Raw genomic sequence first — 24,704 nt, forward strand, 5'->3', positions numbered from 1 at the left:
TGTGTGTGTGTGTGTGTGTGTGTGTGTGTGTGTGTGTGTGTGTGTGTGTGTGTGTGTGTGTGTGTGTGTGTGTGTGTGTGTGTGTTTAAGGGGTTTAAGGGGAAACACAGACATGTATTCACTTGTTTTTATTTTCCCCCTGATCTCTTTCCTCCATCCCCAGATGAACAGTAAACAGAGATGAACCTGATCTCTTTCCTCCATCCCCAGATGAACAGTAAACAGAGATGAACCTGATCTCTTTCCTCCATCCCCAGATGAACAGTAAACAGAGAAGAACCTGATCTCTTCTTGTCTGACACTCACACTCTCTGTGTGTGGTCCTACACGTCCTCAACACTCCACACACGCTAGCGTTGGGTTACGTCAACCTTTGTCCTGTCACGATGATGTACTCATGAAACATTGTGATATATGATAGCCCCTATTGGCCCCAATATCTTAATTTTTTTTAATTTTGCGCTGCTTTGGTGGAATTCTTTGCTCTATCTATCTTAAATTCCTCTTGCGTTCTGCATGTAACATATTTATTGAAATAGGCTATAGCAAATAGTATGGATAGGCCAGTTACTAGGAATGCCACCCGTGTGGTATTTACTGCGTGGCGCCAGCCATGTACCAAATAGGCTAAACCATCGTCTGTCACATCACGATGTCGTCACCATCGAAAGGTTGGCTATCTATCATCGTCGATAGATGATGCTATTGTAATATCACCCAACCCTAACAAACATAGTGTGAGTGTGTTTCTGCGTAGCCCCATTTGGGGCAGATAGGGCTAAGATGGGATGAATTGGGTTTTGTGCCAGCAGAATGTTAGTGAGATAAGTGTGTGAGCATCACGTTTTTGATCTTAGCGTGTGTATAATAACTGTTAACCCAGAAGTCAAATCTTGCGCGATTAACTACTGTGTTCATACATGTTAAAAATGAAGGTCTCCACCCTCGCAAAAGGAAACTGTCAACCAAAGAGAGGGTAGAAAGTTGTTTTCTTTCCTCTAAAAAGCCACACAAGATGCATGCAGTCTTTCTACTCAGGAGCTTAGTAAGGTGTCATGGAGAGATAAGAGCAATGTATTCCACTGCTAAACACAACCCTACGAAACACCCGAGGTAGACAGCTGTCATATATCTTAATCCAATCAAACACTTGCCTTAAGTATAAGTTGGAAGTGGGAACATACCAAGATGTTTTGCAGCTGTTGATATCTCCCTCCCTATGCTCTGCAATATATACTGCTCCAAAAAATAAAGGGAACACTTAAACAACACAATGTAACTCCAACTCAATCACACTTCTGTGAAATCAAACTGTCCACTTAGGAAGCAACACTGATTGACAATAAATTTCACATGCTGTTGTGCAAATGGAATAGACAACAGGTGGAAATTATAGGCAATTAGCAAGACACCCCCAATAAAGGAGTGGTTCTGCAGGTGGTGACCACAGACCACTTCTCAGTTCCTATGCTTCCTATCTGATGTTTTGGTCACCTTTGAATGCTGGCGGTGCTTTCCCTCTAGTGGTAGCATGAGACGGAGTCTACAACCCACACAAGTGGCTCAGGTAGTGCAGCTCATCCAGGATGGCACATCAATGCGAGCTGTGGCAAGAAGGTTTGTTGTGTCTGTCAGCGTAGTGTCCAGAGCATGGAGGCGCTACCAGGAGACAGGCCAGTACATCAGGAGACGTGGAGGAGGCCGTAGGAGGGCAACAACCCAGCAGCAGGACCGCTACCTCCACCTTTGTGCAAGGAGGAGCAGGAGGAGCACTGCCAGAGCCCTGCAAAATGACCTCCAGCAGGCCACAAATGTGCATGTGTCTGCTCAAACGGTCAGAAACAGACTCCATGAGGGTGGTATGAGGGCCCGATGTCCACAGGTGGGGGTTGTGCTTACAGCCCAACACCGTGCAGGACGTTTGGCATTTGCCAGAGAACACCAAGATTGGCAAATTCGCCACTGGCGCCCTGTGCTCTTCACAGATGAAAGCAGGTTCACACTGAGCACATGTGACAGACATGACAGAGTCTGGAGACGCCGTGGAGAACGTTCTGCTGCCTGCAACATCCTCCAGCATGACCGGTTTGGCGGTGGGTCAGTCATGGTGTGGGGTGGCATTTCTTTGGGGGGCTGCACAGCCCTCCATGTGCTCGCCAGAGGTAGCCTGACTGCCATTAGGTACCGAGATGAGATCCTCAGACCCCTTGGGAGACCATATGCTGGTGCGGTTGGCCCTGGGTTCCCCCTAATGCAAGACAATGCTAGACCTCATGTGGCTGGAGTGTGTCAGCAGTTCCTGCAAGAGGAAGGCATTGATGCTATGGACTGGCCCGCCCGTTCCCCAGACCTGAATCCAATTGAGCACATCTGGGACATCGTGTCTCGCTCCATCCACCAACGCCACGTTGCACCACAGACTGTCCAGGAGTTGGCGGATGCTTTAGTCCAGGTCTGGGAGGAGATCCCTCAGGAGACCATCCACCACCCCATCAGGAGCATGCCCAGGCGTTGTAGGGAGGTCATACAGGCACGTGGAGGCCACACACACTACTGAGCCTCATTTTGACTTGTTTTAAGGACATTACATCAAAGTTGGATCAGCCTGTAGTGTGATTTTCCACTTTAATTTTGAGTGACTCCAAATCCAGACCTCCATGGGTTGATAAATTGGATTTCCATTGATTATTTTTGTGTGATTTTGTTGTCAGCACATTCAACTATGTAAAGAAAAAAGTATTTAATAAGATTATTTAATTCATTCAGATCTAGGATGTGTTATTTTAGTGTTTCCTTTATTTTTTTGAGCAGTGTATTTTATTATCATATCATTGGCGTCATGATGTATCTCCTCTTGCAATGCGTTGTGTTTTGTAGCACCCTTTCTGAACAGGTTGAAATTCTAATTGATTTCTCTATTTTATCTCTCCATCTCTCTTTCTCTCTCTCTCTCCTGCTCTCTCTCTCTTTTCCCCTCTCTCTCTCTCTCTCTCTCTCCCTCTCTCTCTCTCTCTCGCTCTCTCTTTCTCTCCTTCTCTCTCTGTAGGACCGTACAGGGGAGTGTTTGAAGAGGACAGGGGCTAGTGTAGCTCTCACCTCCATCAGTAACGTCACTGCTTTCTTCATGGCAGCTCTCATCCCTATACCTGCCCTACGAGCCTTCTCTCTGCAGGTACCTGTGTGTGTTTGTGGTTGTGCTCGTGGTTGTGTTGCAGGTGTGTGTGTGTGTGGTTGTGCTCGTGGTTGTGTTGCAGGTGTGTGTGTGTGTGGTTGTGCTCGTGGTTGTGTTGCAGGTGTGTGTGTGTGGTTGTGTTGCAGGTGTGTGTGTGTGGTTGTGCTCGTGGTTGTGTTGCAGGTGTGTGGTTGTGGTTGTGTTGCAGGTGTGTGTTTGTGGTTGAGTTGCAGGTGTGTGTGTGGTTATGTTGCAGGTGTGTGTGTGGTTGTGCTCGTGGTTGTGTTGCAGGTGTGTGTGTGTGTGGTTGTGTTGCAGGTGTGTGTGCGGTTGTGCTCGTGGTTGTGTTGCAGGTGTGTGTGTGTGGTTGTGTTGCAGGTGTGTGTGTGTGTGTGGTTGTGTTGCAGGTGTGTGTGTGTGTGGTTGTCAGGCGCTTTTTATTGACTTCATTCATCAAACTGAAAGTTAGACCCTCTTTGTGGCCTGACTGGTGATGGGCCCAATATCTGTCCACCGAACCCTATCCTCTTCCTGGGGTCCATCAAAATGAAGGCAGTTTATATAACTTTAAAACATTACAATATATTCACAGATTTCACAACACACTGTGTGCCCTCAGGCCCCTACTCCACCACTACCACATATCTGCAGTACTAAATCCATGTGTACGTGTGTGTATAGTGCGTATGTTATTGTGTGTGTGTGTGTGTGTGTGTGTGTGTGTGTGTGTGTATGCGTGTCTGTGCCTGTTTTTGTGTTGCTTCACAGTCCCCACTGTTCTATAAGGTGTTTTTTTAATCTGTTTTTAAATCTAATTTTACTGCTTGCATCAGTTACCTGATGTGGAATAGAGTTCCATGTAGTCATGGCACTATGTAGTACTGTGCGCCTCCCATAGTCTGTTCTGGACTTGGGGACTGTGAAGAGACCTCTTACGGGGTATGCATGGGTGTCTGAGCTGTGTGCCAGTAGTTTAGACAGACAGCTCGGTGCATTCAACATGTCAATACCTCTCATAAATAAAAGTAGTGATGAAGTCAATCTCTCCTCCACTTTCAGCCAGGAGAGATTGACATGCATATTATTAATATTAGCTCTCTGTGTACATCCAAGGGCCAGCCGTGCTGCTCTGTTCTGAGCCAATTGCAATTTTCCTAAGTCCCTTTTTGTGGCACCTGACCACACGCCTGAACAGTAGTCATGGTGTGACAAAACTAGGATCTGCCTTGTTGATGGTGTTGTTAAGAAGGCAGAGCATCGCTTTATTATTGACAGACTTCTCCCCATCTTAGCTACTACTGCATCAGTATGTTTTGACGATGACAGTTTACAATCCAGGTTTAATCCAAGCAGTTTAGTCACCTCGACTTGCTCAATTTCCACATTATTTATTACAAGATTTAGTTGGGTTTAGTGAATTATTTGTCACAAATACAATGCTTTTAGTTTTAGAAATATTTAGGAGTAACTTCTTCCTTGCCACCCATTCTGAAACTAAGAGCAACTCTTTGTTAAGTGTTGCGGTCATTTCAGTCACTGTAGTAGCTGACGTGTATAGTATTGAGTCATCCGCATACATAGACACACTGGCTTTACTCAAAGCCTGTGGCATGTCATTAGTAAAGATTGAAAAAAGTAATGGGCCTAGACAGCTGCCCCAGGGAATTCCTGATTCTACCTGGATTATGTTGGAGATGGTGTTCTTTAATGGAATCCTCTCCAACATAATCCAGGTAGGGAGGTGGTTAAAGGGGCAATCTGCAGTTGCTACATCCATTTTTGGAGTTATAAATCTATCATATGTATATGAAAAATATAATTTAGAAATGCCGCATTTAAAAAAAAAAACATATTTGACCTTTATTTAACTAGGCAAGTCAGTTAAGAACAAATTCTTATTTTCAACAACAACGGGGCAGAACGACAGATTTGTACCTTATCAGCTCAGGGATTTGAACTTGCAACCTTTCGGTTGCTAGTCCACCGCTCTAACCACTAGGCTACGCTGCCGCCTCATGAGTTTAGCTCAACTGTCGTACCTTATCAGAACCCAAAATATAATCTTATTTTACTTCAATGCTTGTAAACAATGTACATGTAAACAGACGCTGTATAGTCTCAAAACATGGTCAAAACTATAATTGTTATATCATGGATGGTCAGTCCTTGCATCCATAGCTCTTTCTATGCTTTTGAGAGTGGTTACATTCCTCCAGTCTCATCCCTCAGCTTTTGACTGAAACAGTGGCAGGGGGGCTTTAACTTCATTATGGTTGTTTGTTATGGGGGGGTTCGGATTTGACTCACATCTGTCGTTAATTTGTGAAGAGATGGAGGGGGGAAGACAGAGAGAGACAGAGAGAGGGGGGAAGAGGCGGGGGGAGTGTTAGAAGGGAAACAGTTATGAAATGCTGTGTGTTTGAGAGATCAGTCTTTTCTTTCTTCTCCTCCTCTCTCTTTCGCTCTCTCTTCTCTCTCTCTCAACTGTGTGTGTGGTGGAGTACCTTAACACACACACAGCTGTTTTACCTTTGACCCCAGGAAGAGGTAGCTGAGTTCTTGTGCCATTGCCCTGACAACAAGCCCAGCTGCACGCCACACATACCACGCCACAGACATGTCTGACATACTCAGCTGAATCTGGTAATGAATGGTGTGGCTGTTGGACAAGTTGAGGAGACTAAATTACTAGGCGTTGCCTTAGATTGTAAACTGTCATGGTCAAAACATATAGATTCAATGGTTGTGAAAATGAGGAGAGGTCTAGCGGTAATAAAAAGATGCTATGCTTTTTTTTTACATCACACTCCAAAAAGCAAGTTCTGCAGGCTCTAGTTTTGTCTAATCTTGATTATTGTCCAGTCGTGTGGTCCAGGGCTGCAAGGAAAGACCCAGTTAAGCTGCAGCTGGCCCAGAACAGAGTGGCATGTCTTGCTCTTCACTGTAATCAGAGGGCTGATATAAATACTATGCATGCCAGTCTCTCTTGGCTAAGAGTTGAGGAGAGACTGACTGCATCACTTCTTCTTTTTATAAGAAACATTAATGTGTTAAATCCCAAATTGTTTGCGTAGTCAACTTACACACAGCTCTGACACACACACTTATCCCACCAGACATGCCACCAGGGGTCTTTTCACAGTCCCCAGATCCAGAACAAATTCAAGAAAATATACAGTATAATATGGAGCCCTTATTGCATGGAACTTCCTTCCATCTCATATTGCTCAAATAAACAGCAAACCTGGTTTAAAAAAACAGATAAAGCAACACCTCGCGGCACAACGCCTCTCCCCTATTTGACCCAGATAGTTTGTGTGCATGTATTGATATGTAGACTATGTGTGCCTTTTAAAAAAATCTATGTAGTTCTGTCTTTGAATTGTTCTTGTCTATTGACGTTCTGTATTATGTTTCATGTTTTGTGTGGACCCCAGGAATGGGGATCCTAATAAAATACCAAATACACAACACACACACACACTCACTCACTCACTCACTCACTCACTCACTCACTCACTCACTCACTCACTCACTCACTCACTCACTCACTCACTCATACACACACTCACTCATACACACACTCACTCCTACACACACTCTCACTCATACACTCACTCACTCACTCACTCACTCACTCACTCACTCACTCACTCACTCATACACACACTCACTCATACACACACACACTCACTCACTCACTCACTCACTCACTCACTCACTCACTCATACACACACTCACTCCTACACACACTCTCACTTACACTCACTCTCTCCTGATACAGGCCAGACGTTACTCTACTCTCACAGTGAAGCCAATATTAGTATGTGTGGACAGATGGCTTTAGTACAGGGGTCTGTCAAACATGATTTACTTACCCCAAAGGTCTGATTGAACCAGGACACACACACACACACACACACACACACACACACACACACACACACACACACACACACACACACACACACACACACACACACACACGCACACGCACAACACTTATTCACAAACCCAAGCTATATGAGCCCACTTACCTTACACACACATTTGTGCGCTCACATATGCATGTACAGTGTCTTCAGAAAGTATTCACACCACTTGACTTTTTCAACATTTTGTTGTCACAGCCTGCATTTAAAATTGATTAAATTGAAAGGTTGTGCCACTGATGTACACACAATACCCCACAATGTCAAAGTGGAATTTTGTTTTTAGAATTTTTTACAAATTCATTTTTGTTGTTGTGTTTAACATGATTTTTCAATGATTACCCCCATCTCAGTACCCTACACATACACTGATCTGTAAGGTCACTCAGTCGAGTAGTTCATTTCGAACACAGATTTAACCACAAAGACCACAGAGGTTTTCCAATGCCTCGCAAAGAAGGGCACCTATTGGTTGACGGGTATAAATAAAACAGACACTGAATATCCCTTTGAGCTTGTTGAAGTGATTAATTACACTTTGGATGGTGTATCAACACACCGAGTCACTACTAAGATACAGGTGTCCTTCCTAACTCAGTTTCCGGAGAGGAAGGAAACTGCTCAGGGATTTCATACAGGACTAAAGAGATAAATATACCCCCACTAAAGAGATAAATATATCCCCACTAAAGAGATAAATATATCCCCAGTAAAGAGATAAAGATATCCCCCACTAAAGAGATAAATAAATCCCCCACTAAAGATATAAATATATCTCCCACTAAAGAGATAAATATATCCCCCAACTAAAGAGATAAATATATCCCCCACTAAAGAGATAAATAATACCCCCACTAAAGAGATAAAGATACCCCCCACTAAAGAGATAAGATACCTAACTAAAGAGAGAAATATACCCCCCACTAAAGAGGTAAATATACCCCCCACTAAAGAGATAAATATAACCCCCACTAAAGAGATAAATATAACCCCACTAAAGAGATAAAGATATTCTCTACTAAAGAGATAAAGATACCCCCCACTAAAGAGATAAGATACCTAACTAAAGAGATACATATACCCCCCACTAAAGAGTTAAATATACCCCCACTAAAGAGATAAATATACCCCCACTAAAGAGATAAATAAACCCCCCACTAAAGAGATAAATATACCCCCACCAAAGAGATAAATATACCCCCACTAAAGAGCTGAAAATACCCCCACTAAAGAGATAAATAAACCCCCACTAAAGAGATAAATTTACCCCCACTAAAGAGATAAATATATCCCCCACTAAAGAGTTAAATATATCCCCCACTAAAGAGATAAATATACCCCCACTAAAGAGATAAATATATCCCCCACTAAAGAGATAAATAAACCCCCCACTAAAGAGATACATATATCCCCCACTAAAGAGATAAATATACCCCCACTAAAGAGATAAATATACCCCCACTAAAGAGATAAATAAACCCCCCACTAAAGAGATAAATTAACCCCCCACTAAAGAGATAAATATACCCCCCACTAAAGAGATAAATATATCCCCCACTAAAGAGTTAAATATATCCCCCACTAAAGAGTTAAATATATCCCCCACTAAAGAGATAAATATACCCCCACTAAAGAGATAAATATAACCCCCACTAAAGAGATAAATATACCCCCACTAAAGAGATACCCCCACTAAAGAGATAAAGATGCTCCACTATCTGTACTGGGGTCAGCTATTGACCACCTGGTGTGTGTGTGTGCGTGTGTGTGTGTGTGTGTAGGACATGTGATGTGTTGTGGGTCTTTCTCCCTCTCCTCCTCTGCCTTTCTCTCGGCCTTTCTCTCTTTTTCTCCCTCTCTCTCTCTGCCTTTCTCTCTTTTTCTCTCTCTCTCTTTCTCTCTCTCGTTTTGTATAAGGAGTTGTGACTTTACAATGAGGTAAGGAATGAGTGAAGGAGGGGGAGCGGTGTGTATGTTTGTGTGTGTGTGTCTGGTTGGTGTTAAGTCGTGGTTACAGTGGGAGGGAATAGGGTGCTGTAAATTGGCATTAGTGAGAACGCCTGTAGGGGTGTGTGTATGTGTGTTGTCTGCGAGCCCTAGTGCCTGCTCATCACCTCAAGCCCTGCAGGCCTCTGTCTACCTGGGTGGTCTGGCACATACACAAGACTAGTGTGTGTGTTCAGTGGTCTGGCAGCTACACAGGATCCAGATTATGTTCTGGGCAGGGACCCAGCCTAACCCCACCCTCGTCTCTCTACTCCTCTCACTCTGTCTCTCTATACTCACGCTCCCTTTCTCATTTTCTTTCCTCTAGGTCCACCTCTTACACTCTAACACATGAAAAAATATTATAGTATACTATGATATACACTACATTCAAAAGTTTGGGGTCACTTTTGAAATGTCCTTGAAAGAAAGCAACATTTTTTGTCCATTAAAATAACATCAAATTGATCAGAAATACAGTGTAGACATTGTTAATGTTGTAAACGACTATTGTAGCTGGAAACGGCTGATTTTGAATGGAATATCTACGTAGGCGTACAAATCAAATACATTTTTATTGGCCACATACACACGGTTAGCAGATGTTAATGCGAGTGTAGCGAAATGCTTGTGCTTCTAGTTCCAACAGTGCAGTAATATCTAACAATTAATCTAACAATTCCCCAACAACTTTCTAATACACACAAATCTAACAAGTAATCTAACAATTCCCCAACAACTATCTAATACACACAAATCTAAAGGGGTGAATGAGAATATGTACATATAAGTATATGGATGAGCGTTGGCCGAGCGGCGTAGGCAAGGTGATGTAGATGGTGTAAAATACAGTATATACATGTGATATGAGTAATGTAAGATGTGTAAACATTATTAAAGTGGCATTATTTAAAGTGGCATTATTTAAAGTGACTAGTGATCCATTTATTAAAGTGTCTAGTGTTAAAGTGTCTAGTGTTATTTAAAGTGACTAGTGATCCATTTATTAAAGTGTCTAGTGTTTGGGTCTCAATGTGGGCAGCAGCCTCTTTGAGTTTGAGCTGTTTAGCAGTCTGATGGCCTTGAGATAGAAGCTGTTTCTCAATCTCTCGGTTCTCAATCTCAGAGACCCATTATCAGCAACCATCACTCCTGTGTTCCAATGGCACGTTGTGTTAGCTAATCCAAGTTTATCCATTTAAAAGACTATTTGATCATCAGAAAACCCTTTTGTACATTTACATTTTACATTTAAGTCATTTAGCAGACGCTCTTATCCAGAGCGACTTACAAATTGGTGCATTCACCTTAAGATATCCAGTGGAAAAACCACTTTACAATAGTGCATCTAAATCTTTTGGGGGGGGGGGGGGGTAGAAGGATTACTTTATCCTATCCCAGGTATTCCTTAAAGAGGTGGGGTTTCAGGTGTCTCCGGAAGGTGGTGATTGACTCCGCTGTCCTGGCGTCGTGAGGGAGCTTGTTCCACCATTGGGGTGCCAGAGCAGCGAACAGTTTTGACTGGGCTGAGCGGGAGCTGTGCTTCCTCAGAGGTAGGGAGGCGAGCAGGCCAGAGGTGGATGTAATTGTAATTGTAATTGTGTTAGGGCAGGTGAAAACTGTTGTCCTGATTAAAGAAGCAATAAAACTGGCCATCTTTAGACTAGTTGAGTATCTGGAGCATCAGCATTTGTGGGTTCGATTACAGGCTCAAAATGGCCAGAAACAGAGACCTTTCAGTCTATTCTTGTCAGTCTATTCTTGTTCTGAGAAATGAAGGCTATTCCATGCGAGAAATTGCCAAGAAGCTGAAGATCTCGTACAACGCTGTGTACTACTCCCTTCACAGAACAGTGCAAACTGGCTCTAACCAGAATAGAAAGAGGAGTGGGAGGCCCCGGTGCACAACTGAGCAAGAGGACAAGTACATTAGAGTGTCTAGTTTGAGAAACAGATGCCTCACAAGTCCTCAACTGGCAGCTTCATTAAATAGTGCCCGGGTGCGGACCGGTCACCCCTGGTGATGCGCGGGAACCTGTCGCCGGCTGGGACGCGGGAACCTGACAGACCGGCTGAGGCAGGGGAGCCTGGCGATCCGGCTGAGGCACAAGAGCCTGACGAGCCGGTGGAAGCAGGGGAGCCTGGCGCTCCGGCAAAGGCATGAAAGCCCGACGAGCCGGCTGAGGCAGGGGAGTTTGGCGATCTGGCTGAGGCATGAGAGCCTAAAGAGCCAACGGAGGCAGGGGAGCCTGGCGATCTAGCTGAGGCATGAGAGTCTGATGAGCCAGTGGAGGCAGGGGAGCCTGACGATCTGGCTGAGGCATGAGAGCCTGATGAGCCGGCAGAGGCAGGGGAGCCTGGCGATCGGACTGAGGCATGAAAGCCTGTAGCGGCTCCCGTACCCGATGTCATTCCACCTGACACAAACAAACAAAGGAAATACTCCCTGATACTTCCCTTAGGTGAGGCGTTATTCTTTAACGATGTGCGCTGAGAGTTGGGAAGCAAGTTCAGGGCGTGAGTGTTTTAATAAATAAACTCAACATAATACAAAACAAGAAACAAACATAACTGAAACAGAAACAATAACGCCTGGGGAAGGAACCAAAGGGAGTGACATATAGGGAAGGTAATCAAGGAGGTGGCGGAGTCCAGGTGAGTCTGATGACGCGCAGGTTCGCGTAACGATGGGGACAGGTGTGTGCCATAAAGAGCAGCCTGGTGACCTAGAGGCCGGAGAGGGAGCACACGTGACAGCTGATAATGGGCCTCTGTACGCCTATGTAGATATTCCATTCAAAATCAGCCGTTTCCAGCTACAATAGTCATTTACAATATTAACAATGCCTACACTGTATTTCTGATCAATTTGATGTTGTTGTAATGGACAAAAAATTGGCTTTTCTTTCAAACACAAGGACATTTCTAAGTGACCCCAAACTTTTGAACGGTAGTGTAAATACTGTATTATTCAATACACTATTCACTGTAGTGTTTTTGCGGACATGACTGCGGGCGGCAGGTAGCCTAGCAGTTTTAAGACCGTTGGGCCAGTAACTGAAAGGTTGCTGGTTTGAATCCCCAAGCGTTTTAAGTGACACATCTGTCAGTGTGACCTTGAGCAAGGTACTTAACCCTAATTGCTCTGGATAAGAGAATCTGCTAAATGACCAAAAATGCAAAAATGTAGTACACTGTAATATTTACTGTAGTGTTTTTGCAGACATTACTGTAGTATACTGTAATATTTACCGTACTGTATTTGCGGATATGACTGTAGTATACTGTAGTATTTACTGTAGTGTTTTTGCAGATATGGCTGTAGTATTTATTATAGTGTTTTTGTTTTATTATCTTTGACTTAGAAGTTAGGGCTTTTTCCCTTGAGGAAACCTACTGGACAAATGCTAAAAGAGCTGATTGTCCATAACCCATAAGTAGGTAGGACTGCTTCTGCTTCTTTCTATAACCTGTAGGGAACACAATATATCGTCTATACTTGGCATGTAGCTTTCTCACTCATGGGTGGCACAAATGTGGATATGGGGGTTGGGAATGGGTTGGGCATATTTAAATGAAATATTAGCACATCAATACAGTGTGTAGTATATTATTCTACAGTATACTACAGTGTACTACATAATTCTATAGTAAGTACTGTAGGATTCTGTAGTAAATGATTGTATTATTTTCATGTGTGTATGTGGGTGTTAACCATGATTTGTATCCATAAATAAAATGATCATATTCATGGAATTATTTCCATCTTTCCACCATGACACATCAGATTTGTTCAGTGCGTACATATTTACAGTACAACATGTTAATTGTGCCCGTGATTGTCATTGCAGAGTAGAGTAATATGGATAAATAAATTACATTATTTACAAAGTTATCATAGTACACATACATTTATTTGTAGGCCTACCATAGTACGCACAACAATATACTATTGTAAACTATAGTAGGTATTATAGTACAATATGGTACAATTTCTTATGGGACAGTCTAAAAATGTACAGTAAGTGCTATTTAAAAGTTTTTCCTCAATTGCGTAATAGCTTTTTTTGGAACAATGTTGTTGACTTTCAGAGAGTCCAAAAGTCACAGACCTCTGTGGCCTTTTGCAAAACAGTAAATACATTTTCAAAATGTAATTGCCTTTTCAAAACAAAAATAAATTCATCAAAACTATATTAGACTGTAAAAATTGCAACTACATTCATCAAAAGAACATGACTGCCTGCAAAAAGATGAACACAACCATACTACACAACCATCCCAGCAGACAAAACAGAAAGTTAGTCTGTGTTTAAAAAATCCCAGTAGATCCATTCATTTTCTTTGCAGTCACTAAATCATGATGATTAAAATTGGAAATACAACTATCCAAAGACGCAGCGTTGTGGGCAGTTACTCTCCGTGTATGTATATTTCACCAAAAATGTCATACATATCAAAAATTATTCCTGATAAAAAAAACGAAATAAACATTAAGCACGTTGTGTGCTGGATTCATTCATTGGTATCAATTCCATGTATTCAATATAAAGGTTGGTTTTCTCATAGTTTTATACATTTTCCATTGGCGCACAGAAAGACATTCCACACTAGAAATAAGGAAAGGTGCAATGGTGTAAAGTAAATAAGTAAAAATGAAGTACTACTTAAGTGTCACGTCCTGACCAGTAAAAAATGTTGTTTGTTATTGTAGTTTGGTCAGGGCGTGGCAGGGGGTGTTTGTTTTATGTGTTTCGGGGGTTTTGGTGTTTGTTCTATGTTAGTATATTTCTATGTCCGTGTCTAGTTTTCTATTTCTATGTTTAGGGTTTTTGTTTGACCTTCAATTGGAGGCAGCTGTTTCTTGTTGCCTCTGATTGGAGGTCCTATTTAGTAGAGGTTTTTCAGCTTGTGTTTGTGGGTGGTTGTTTTCAGTCTAGTGTTTTGTACCTGACGGAACTGTTCAGCTGTTGTTCGTTTCTTGTTTTGTTTTCGTGCTCAATAAAAGTTAAAAATGAGCACTCAACCCGCTGCGCCTTGGTCTACTCCCTTCGACGGCCGTTACATTAAGGAGTTTTTTGTAGTATCTGTACTTTACTTTATTATTTATATTTTTCACAACTTAAACTTTTTTTTCCACTACTTTTCTAAAGAAAATAATGTAGTTTTTACCTCATACATTTTCCCTGACACCCAAAAGTACTTGTTACATTTTGAATGCTCAGGCAGGACATCAATATGGTCCAATTCACACACCTATCAATATAACACGTCATCCCTAATGTCTCTGATCTGGTGGACTCGCAAAACACAAATAATGAGTTTGTAATGTCTTAGTTATGTCTGAGTGTTGGAGTGTGCCCTGGGTTGTACGTAAATAATAACAAAACAGGAAAATCTTGTTGGTTTGCTTAATACAAGGAATTTGATGTATAGCGAGGAATTTGATGTATAGCATTTATTTTTACTGAAGTATGACAATTTCTTATTTTTTCCACCACTGTACTTAAGTACATTTAAAACCAGATACTTTTAGACTTTTACTCAAGTGTCACGGTTGTCGTCGGTGAAGGAGGACCAAAACGCAGCAGGCATGCGATTGTTCATTTTGAACATTTATTAAACTTCCAAAATGAACATACAAAATAACAAAAAAAAAAACGAAACAACAAAACAGTCTGGCAAAGCCTAAGGCTCAACACAGAACAATCACCCACGAATCACAAACACACCCCAATATATGGGACTCTCAATCAAAGGCAAAGAGAAAACACCTGCCTTCAATTGAGAATCCCAACCCCAATTAATCACCCATAGACATACACTCACTAGACTCCACATAGACATACATAAACCTAGACCATAAACCAAAACCCCGGAAATACTAAATGAAACACCCTTTAAACAAACACACCACCCTGAACCACATAAAACAAATATCCTCTGCCACGTCCTGACCAAACTACACTACTAATAAACCCTTATACTGGCCAGGACGTGACAGTACCCCCCCCCCCCCCCCCCTTAAAGGTGCTAACCCCGGAAGCACCTTTAAAACAAAAAACAAAACCAAAACAACAACCCCAAACAAGAAAACAAAAATTCCCCTCTACTAAAAGGAGGGAAGGGAGGGTGGCTGCCATCAACGACGGCACTGTGCTACACCCCCCTCCCCAACCCACCTATATCAGGAGGTGGCTCCGGTTCTGGCCGTTCCGGGCAGTCTGGCCAGTCTGGCAGCTCGGGGCAGTCTGGCCAGTCTGGCAGCTCGGGGCAGTCTGGCCAGTCTGGCAGCTCGGGGCAGTCTGGCCAGTCTGGCAGCTCGGGGCAGTCTGGCCAGTCTGGCAACTCGGGACAGTCTGGGCAGTCTGGCAACTCGGGACAGTCTGGGCAGTCTGGCCACTCCGGCGGTTCAGGGCAGTCTGGCCACTCCGGCGGTTCAGCGCAGTCTGGCCACTCCGGCGGTTCAGCGCAGTCTGGCCACTCCGGCGGTTCAGCGCAGTCTGGCCACTCCGGCGGTTCAGCGCAGTCTGGCCACTCCGGCGGTTCAGGGCAGTCTGGCCACTCCGGCGGTTCAGAGCAGTCTGGCCACTCCGGCGGTTCAGAGCAGTCTGGCCACTCCGGCAGTTCAGAGCAGTCTGGCCACTCCGGCAGTTCAGCGCAGTCTGGCCACTCCGGCAGTTCAGCGCAGTCTGGCCACTCCGACGACTGTTGACTGGCGGGCAGCTCCGACGACTGTTGACTGGCGGACAGCTCCGACGACTGTTGACTGGCGGACAGCTCCGACGACTGTTGACTGGCGGGCAGCTCCGACGACTGTTGACTGGCGGGCAGCTCCGACGACTGTTGACTGGCGGGCAGCTCCGACGACTGTTGACTGGCGGGCAGCTCCGACGACTGTTGACTGGCGGGCAGCTCCGACGACTGTTGACTGGCGGGCAGCTCCGACGACTGTTGACTGGCGGGGCTGGGTTTACGCACTTGAAGGCTAGTGCGGGGAGCGGGAACAGGACGAGTCGGACTGGGTTGACGCACTTCCGGGTCCGCACGAGAGACAGGAGCTGGAAACCCAGGGCTATGGAGGCGCACAGCCGGTCTAAATCTTACCTCCTGCACAACCCGCCTTGGCTGGATGGAACTAGTAGCCCTGTACGAGCGGGGTGCTCGTACAGGGCAGACTGGGCTGTGCAGGGGCCTGATGGTAGCCGTGCGTAGAGCGGGAGTTGGGTAGCCTGGTCCTCGGAGGCGTACCGGCGACCAGATTCGCTGCGCAGGCATCCTCCTACCAGGTTGGATGCCCGCTCTAGCACGGCACCTGCGAGGGGCTGGAATAAATCGCACCGGACTGTCCGTGCGTATGGGTGAGATAGTGCGCTCCTCAGCGAAACATAGCGCTCTCCACCCCATACGCTCCTCCATATAACCACGGGTAGCTGGCTTCCGGCTCTTCTTACGCCTAGCCAAACTACCCATGTGCCCCCCCCAAAAAAAAATCTTGGGGGTGCCTCTTGTGCTTCTCCCTCAGCGCGTCCATGGCCTCGTACCACCGCCTCTCTGCCTTGGCTGCCTCAATTTCCCACTGCGGGCGGCGATACTCCCCAGCCTGGTGCCAAGGTCCGGCCCCGTCCAGAACTTCCTCCCAAGTCCACTTCTCCCGCCAGTCCAACTCGAAGTCCCTCTGCTCCTTCCTCTGCTGCTTGGTCCAATTTTGGTGGGTGATTCTGTCACGGTTGTCGTCGGTGAAGGAGGACCAAAACGCAGCAGGCATGCGATTGTTCATTTTGAACATTTATTAAACTTCCAAAATGAACATACAAAATAACAAAAAAAACGAAACCACGAACAACAAAACAGTCTGGCAAAGCCTAAGGCTCAACACAGAACAATCACCCACGAATCACAAACACACCCCAATATATGGGACTCTCAATCAAAGGCAAAGAGAAAACACCTGCCTTCAATTGAGAATCCCAACCCCAATTAATCACCCATAGACATACACTCACTAGATTCCACATAGACATACATAAACCTAGACCATAAACCAAAACCCCGGAAATACTAAATGAAACACCCTTTAAACAAACACACCACCCTGAACCACATAAAACAAATACCCTCTGCCACGTCCTGACCAAACTACAATACTAATAAACCCTTATACTGGCCAGGACGTGACACAAGTAGTATTTTGCTGGGTGACTTTTACTTTTACTTGAGTAATTTTCTGTTCAGGCTTCTTTACATTACTCAAGGATGACAATTGAGGACTTTTGTAAAGGTGAATACAATGGAGGAACACAACTGATATGAATGTATAGTATAGGCCTAAATCAAACACTAAACAAAATGATCAGAAGTACTGTAAATGTATTTGAGCATTTGATCATTGCTGTTTTCCTATAGATATGTTTCAACACAGATAAAAAAATGCTTGTACGTGATTGAGAAAAACTAATGACTGAAAGGTAGTACAGTGTGTAGTGTATTCTACAGTATACTACCAAACACGATCGAGGCATACTACAGTGTGTAGTATAGTATTGTACAGTACACTACAACATTCTATAGTAAGCACTACATGATCGAGGGATACTGCAGTGTGGAGTATAGTATTCTACAGTGTACTACAGTTCGCTACTGTCACCTTGGCATGAAGGATCAGGAGACAGACACAGGAATGTGTCATAGGGTTTTTTATTAAGCCTAAATTACGGCGTGCTGTGTAAAGGCACGGGGATGAAGACCAAACAAACACGTAACAAAAACACGGTCGAAACCTAAAACAAAGAGTGAGGAGTACCTCGAATAAATACACACGCACACAATGATTATCACACAGGACGAGACCCGAAATCATCTGCGCAATACACAAGGGCACGAAATCCCAAAACACACAGCACAAGTTCTCACACGCACCAACGGACATTGTAACAATAGTCGACAGACAACGGAAACCAAAGGGCACACTTTGATTTCAAGTACTAATCAGTGGGAATAGAGGACAGGTGTGCGTGATGAAAGTTCCGGAAGGATCCGTAACAACTACAGAATACTATGAAACTAAGTACTATAGTATTCTATAGTAAACTGTAGTATTTTTTATGTGGGTTAACTCACTTTATCTCTTACTTCAGTGTTATGATATGAAATATGTACACTTTGTGTGTGTGTGTGTGTGTGTGTGTGTGTGTGTGTGTGTGTGCGCATGCCGGTATGTGTGTGTGTGTGTGTGTGTGTGTGTGTGTGTGTGTGTGTGTGTGTGTGTGTGTGTGCGCATGCCGGTATGTGTGTGTGCGTGTGTGTGTTTAGAGGGGCCGGTGTGATAAGGGTAGGGTTAGGAACAATATGAACTACCCCCTTCCACCTTTACATAGGTCATGGCAATCTGATGATTATATTTAACACCTGGTTCCCTGTGTGTGTTCTCCCTGACCAGGCTGCAGTGGTGGTCGTGTTTAACTTTGCCATGGTGCTGCTCATCTTCCCTGCCATCCTCAGTATGGACCTGTATCGCAGAGAGGACCGGCGTTTTGACATTTTCTGCTGCTTCTACAGGTTACACACACAAACACACACACACTATGAGCTTGATTCAATCCGTAACGCTGAAGGGCTGCACTACAGCATGATAGAAGTATAAAGGCAGTTTTCCTGCGTTAGCGGAGATTCATGGTAAACACTGCATATGTCTGCTCAATCGGAAATGACCTTTACATTTCAATCGTGCTATAGCGCTGAACGTCAGCGATATGGACTGAATCAAGCCCTCTATATCCCTCCCCACCTTGTGTGTTGTATTTTTCCATGTGATTACAGCTGAGTGTCTCTCTCTACCTCAAATCCCCCTCACTGATCATTTAATTACAGTTCAGAGTTTTCTTTCTGTCGGCTTTTCTGTCTGGCTGTCTGTTTATCCTTCTCTCTCTTTATTAAACATCACCTGCCGGTCTGTCAGCCTGTCTGTCTGCCTGACTGACTTCCTGCCTGTCTACGTGTCTGTCTGCCTGTCTGCCTGCTTGCCTGTGCGTGTTCAGCTGCTAAACACTCACAGAGGCACACGTTAAATACACTCACAGAGGCACATGTTAAATACACTCACAGAGGCACATGTTAAATACACTCACAGAGGCACATGTTAAATACACTCACAGAGGAACATGTTAAATACACTCACAGAGGCACATGTTAAATACACTCACAGAGGCACATGTTAAATACACTCACAGAGGCACATGTTAAATACACTCACAGAGGCACACGTTAAATACACTCACAGAGGCACACGTTAAATACACTCACAGAGGCAAATGTTAAATACACTCACAGAGGCACACGTTAAATACACTCACAGAGGCACACGTTAAATACACTCACAGAGGCACATGTTAAATACACTCACAGAGGCACATGTTAAATACACTCACAGAGGCACATGTTAAATACACTCACAGAGGCACATGTTAAATACACTCACAGAGGCACATGTTAAATACACTCACAGAGGCACATGTTAAATACACTCACAGAGGCACATGTGAAATACACTCACAGAGGCACATGTTAAATACACTCACAGAGGCACACGTTAAATACACTCACAGAGGCACATGTTAAATACACTCACAGAGGCACACGTTAAATACACTCACAGAGGCACATGTTAAATACACTCACAGAGGCACACGTTAAATACACTCACAGAGGCACACGTTAAATACACTCACAGAGGCACATGTTAAATACACTCACAGAGGCACATGTTAAATACACTCACAGAGGCACATGTTAAATACACTCACAGAGGCACATGTTAATACACTCAGAGGCACATGTTAAATACACTCACAGAGGCACATGTTAAATACACTCACAGAGGCACACGTTAAATACACTCACAGAGGCACATGTTAAATACACTCACAGAGGCACATGTTAAATACACTCACAGAGGCACATGTTAAATACACTCACAGAGGCACATGTTAAATACACTCACAGAGGCAAACATCTCCAGCTCCAGTGCTAACTGTGTTTGTCTGTCTGGCTGTCTGACTGTCTGTTTGTCTCCAGCTCCAGTGCTAACTATCTGTCTGTCTGTCTGTCTTTCTGTTTGTTTCCAGCACCAGTGCTAACTGTCTGTCTGTCTTTCTGTTTGTTTCCAGCCCCAGTGCTAATTATCTGTCTGTCTTTCTGTTTGTTTCCAGCCCCAGTGCTAACTGTTTTTCTGTCTTTCTGTTTGTCTCCAGCACCAGGGATAACTGTCTTTCTGTCTGTCTATCTGTCTCTCTGTATGTCTGACTGTCTGTCTTCAGCCCCAGTGCTAACTGTCTTTCTGTCTGTCTGTCTATCTGTCTGTCTGTATGTCTGTTTGTCTTCAGCCCCAGTGCTAACTGTCTTTCTGTCTGTCTGTCTATCTGTCTGTCTGTCTGTCTGTCTGTCTGTCTGTCTGTCTGTCTGTCTGTCTGTCTGTCTGTCTTCAGCTCCAGTGCTAACTGTCTGTCTGTCTGTCTGTCTGTCTGTCTGTCTGTCTGTCTGTCTGTCTGTCTGTCTGTCTGTCTGTCTGTCTGTCTGTCTGTCTGTCTGTTTGACTCCAGCCCCAGTGCTAATGGTCTGTCTCTCTGTCTGTGTCCCTCCAGCCCTTGCGCTAACAGGGTGATCCAGATCGAGCCCCAGGTCCACGTGGACGGAGCGGACAGCAGTCGCTACAGCCCCCCTCGCCCCTCCTACCACACCACCCCTCCCACATACTGCAGCTCACCCCCGTCCTACAGCGGCCATGGTTTCTCCCAGCAGACTCAGATCACCATGCAGTCTACTGTCCAGCTGAGGACAGAGTACGACCCCAGGACTCAGGCCTTTTACACTACGGCCGAACCCAGATCCCAGATCTCCGTACAACCCTTCACACCGACGCCTGTCGCCACCGGCCCCGCCAACAACCCCAACACCAGTCATGCTAGTCACGCTAGTCACGCCAGTCACGGAAACAACAACCACCACAGCAACCATCTCAGCCAGAGTGGGAGTAGCAGTGGTCACGTCAACCTCAACAACAACAACGGTAGCCGTGGTTCAGGCTCGGTCCTTTCTCCTCCCCAGTCGTCCTCTGGCGTCCCCACTGTTTCCCCCCAAGCGGGGGAGGGGGTGTGTGTGTCGGGGGAGAGTGCCAGCTCCACCAGGGACCTGCTGTCCCAGTTTGGAGGGGCCTCTCTGGGGCTGCACTCCCGGTGGACCTTGGCCTCCTTTGCCGAGAAGCACTACGCCCCCTTCCTACTGCAGCCCACCACCAAGGTCAGTCTGTCTGTCTCCCTGTGTGTGTACGTGTTCCTCACTAGCAGTGGCTAACTCTCCCAGCCTGCTGAGTCAGAGCTAGCTAACCACAGAGCTAGCTAACCACAGAGCTAGCTAACCAAAGAGCTAGCTCTGTTCCAGTACGTTCCAGTACGTTCTATTAATCATATCTCTTAGAGCAAGGCTAGATCAGACCAGGCTTTCAGTCTGTGGTCAGTATCTGACTAAAAACACTTCTCTCTTCTCTCCTGGGTGGGCCCTTAACCTGACCTCCTGACCTGACTGACTCAGTCTGTAGTCAGACACTACATTAGTCTTGCTGGAGTGTTGAGATGGGTTACTAACTTGGATAGTAAAACAAGTCCTGATAGTGGTAGCTTCCTGGTGTGACTGCGTCTAAAATGGCACCCTATTCCCTATATAGTGCACAACTTTTGCACTTAACACTCATCTCCAGTTCACATTGGATGTTTCTGTGGTTGCTGGGCATCAGTCTGTAAAGGACCAGCCATGTTTGGTGTAGTGCAATTATCTCCCTCAATCACCCCTTCCCTCTCTCCCCCCTCGCTCCCTCCTCCCTTCCATCCCTCACTACAGGTAGTGGTCATCCTGTTGTTCCTGGCCCTGCTGGTGGTCAGTCTGTACGGGACCACACGGGTACGGGACGGGCTGGAGCTGACCGACATCGTTCCCAGGGAGACCAGCGAGTACGACTTCATCGGGGCCCAGTTCAAGTTCTTCTCTTTCTACAACATGTACGTGGTGACCCAGCGAGCGGAGTACTCCCAGGCCCAGCCCCTGCTCTACCAGCTGCACCACAGCTTCAACACTGTCCGCTATGTACTGAGAGAGGACGACGGACAGCTACCACGCATGTGGCTCCACTACTTCAGGGACTGGCTGCAAGGTGAGCCAGGCGGGGCGATACATATATAGTACTTAGAAATATACAGGCTTTCACACACACACTTTGTTGTTGTCATATTTGACAGCAGTCCTCATTAGCTGTGGCTCTGTGTAGACAAGTACACGACACTAGTGAGGGTTGAAGTGCTTGTACATGTACGTGTGTATATTTATCTGTGTCTGCACGTGCATTTGTGTGTGCGTGTGTGTGGCTGGGCGGGAGCTGCAGAGTGGGTGAGTTACAGAGAGCTGTGTTTAATATTGCTCGGTGAGAGATGGCTGGACAAATTGGACCCAGACAGCGAGCAGGGGGAGATCTTAGACCTTTCTGTCCCAGAAACAAGCTACTGGCCAGGTGGAGCAGACAGGGGAAGAGGGGGAGGCCAGGAGGAGAGAGAGAATGAAGTGGAGCAAGAGAGCATGAAGGAGAGAAATTAAGAGGTAGAGAGATATTCTCAGCTAGTTCTACTTGAAAGAAAAAAAGCATGTCAGTTTGATACAGTGTTTTGTCCTGCTCTTATACAAAGCACTAAGTAGCACAGTGTGTCCCAACGTCTTTCAACAAGGCATTTGGTGAAGTCTCATAGTGTAGTGCGGGGTAGAATGTGTGTAATTATACAATCATTATCCCTCTGTGTGTGTAGGGCTGAAACTGAGACACATTGACTAATAAACTGTGGAACACACACTTTCAACACTTTGTGCTGAGATTCCAGATCAAGCAGACACAAGCATGCAAACAACCCACAGCCATACACAGAGAGAAAGACAGAGAGAGACCTGCTGCTGGTGTTGTTGCTTACTGCAGAATTAGACGTTCATCCACGTTCTCCAAACGCCAAATTTCAAAGTGTTTTTGTTTCTCCTGATGCTCTGTATTGTTCCATTTCTCCAAACGTCAAACGAGGGTTAAATGTACTCATTCTGAAAATGGTACTCATTCTGAATGGTTAAGGTAAGGGTAAATGTTTGTGATAGGGTTAAATGTAGGTATTCATTCTGAATGGTTAAGGAAAGGGTAAAGGTTTGGTATAGGGTTAAAACAAGTGATGTACCGATATGACATTTTTGGCCGATATCCGATATTAGGTTTGTGATAGGGTTAAATGTGGGTACTCATTCTGAATGGTTAAGGTAAGGGTAAAGGTTTGTGATAGGGTTAAATGTAGGTACTCATTCTGAATGGTTAAGGTAAGGGTAAAGGTTTGGGATAGGATTAAAACAAGTGATGTACCGATATGACATTTTTGGCCGATGTCCGATATTTTCCTTGCCAAAAAACCCCGATACTGATAACCGATTTTTTATTTTTTTTGGCCTTTTCAGCATTCTAGTACAGTTAAATAGTTAACACACAGACATGGACGCAGGGGTCTAAGGCACTGCCTCTCAGTGCAAGAGGCGTCACTACAGTCCCTGGTTCGAATCCAGGCTGTATCACATCCGGCGATGATTGGGTGTCCTGTCGGGCGGCACACAATTGTCCCAGCGTTGTCCAGGCCGTCATTGTAATAAGAATTTGTTCTGAACTGACTTGCCTAGTTAAATAAAGGTTACACACACACACACAAACACACACCCACACAGTGACCAAAAAGTTATTTTGTTGGCATTTACGTATGTCCCCATTACCAGTAAAACATAATCAAAGCCTATTTCTTTCACTTACTTGCTGTGCTGTTTCATTGTTCATTTGTTCAGTCGTTTCATTCTCAACCAGGATTTCTATGGAACGCCGTTTGGGTCTTTGCATGTCAAAAAAGATACACGTGAAATAACACTATTTGAAATGTCAAATAAGCTTGTTGACCAATCAGGACCAGAATATGACTGCACGTTACGTAATAATTTAACGCGTTCATAAATTTTTTACGTAGTTCTTATACATTGATTACACTATCACTCGTATTTCATATATGACAACGATTCATCGATACGTATGCTATGATGCTGGTAAAGTTGTCTTGCGCAACTACAGTGCTGGTCATAAAAAAAGCTAGCTAGCTCATGGATGCAAACAATGTTCTTCCTCAAAAACATAGCAAAACGACATAATCTGTTTCAGTAGCTATCGTTAGATAGCTAACTATATAGCTAGGTGTCATCATCTAAAATAACCCTAATTTATAAGACAGTTCTTATTTGATTAAGGCTGGTCGGACCCATCTATGTGAAGCTAGCCACAATAAGGATTAGCCACCATAGTGGACTTTGCGGTTAGCCTTCAAAATAAAAGTATGTTATGCCATAATTGAATAGATCATGCTAAACGATGTTGTTATTTAAAATCAACAAAGACAATAATTTGTTATTTGACAAAAATCTGTTGACATCACTCTGAATGTATTTTACTTTAGAATTGCATTGGGGGCATACTTATTTCACTGTACAGCCTTACCTATGGATTGTGGAT

The 24,704-nt window shown here is 44.6% G+C and overlaps 1 protein-coding gene and 1 pseudogene across 5 annotated transcripts in view; one reads left to right on the top strand and one right to left on the bottom strand.

The window, feature by feature from the left end:
* LOC115200404 (protein patched homolog 1) overlaps positions 1-24,704 on the top strand; it is a 148,044-nt gene that overhangs the window by 65,461 nt on the left and 57,879 nt on the right. For all 5 annotated transcript variants that reach the window (XM_029763456.1, XM_029763457.1, XM_029763458.1 and 2 more), the window contains exons 12-15: positions 3,047-3,172; positions 18,531-18,649; positions 20,731-21,385; positions 21,983-22,292. In XM_029763456.1, coding sequence (XP_029619316.1) covers positions 3,047-3,172; positions 18,531-18,649; positions 20,731-21,385; positions 21,983-22,292 — 1,210 coding nt within the window. The remainder of the gene's footprint in view (positions 1-3,046; positions 3,173-18,530; positions 18,650-20,730; positions 21,386-21,982; positions 22,293-24,704) is intronic.
* On the bottom strand, positions 12,461-12,518 carry LOC115200705 (uncharacterized; annotated as a pseudogene).

The sequence above is a fragment of the Salmo trutta genome, chromosome 9 (genome assembly GCF_901001165.1).
Source record: "Salmo trutta chromosome 9, fSalTru1.1, whole genome shotgun sequence".
Classification (NCBI taxonomy): domain Eukaryota; kingdom Metazoa; phylum Chordata; class Actinopteri; order Salmoniformes; family Salmonidae; genus Salmo; species Salmo trutta.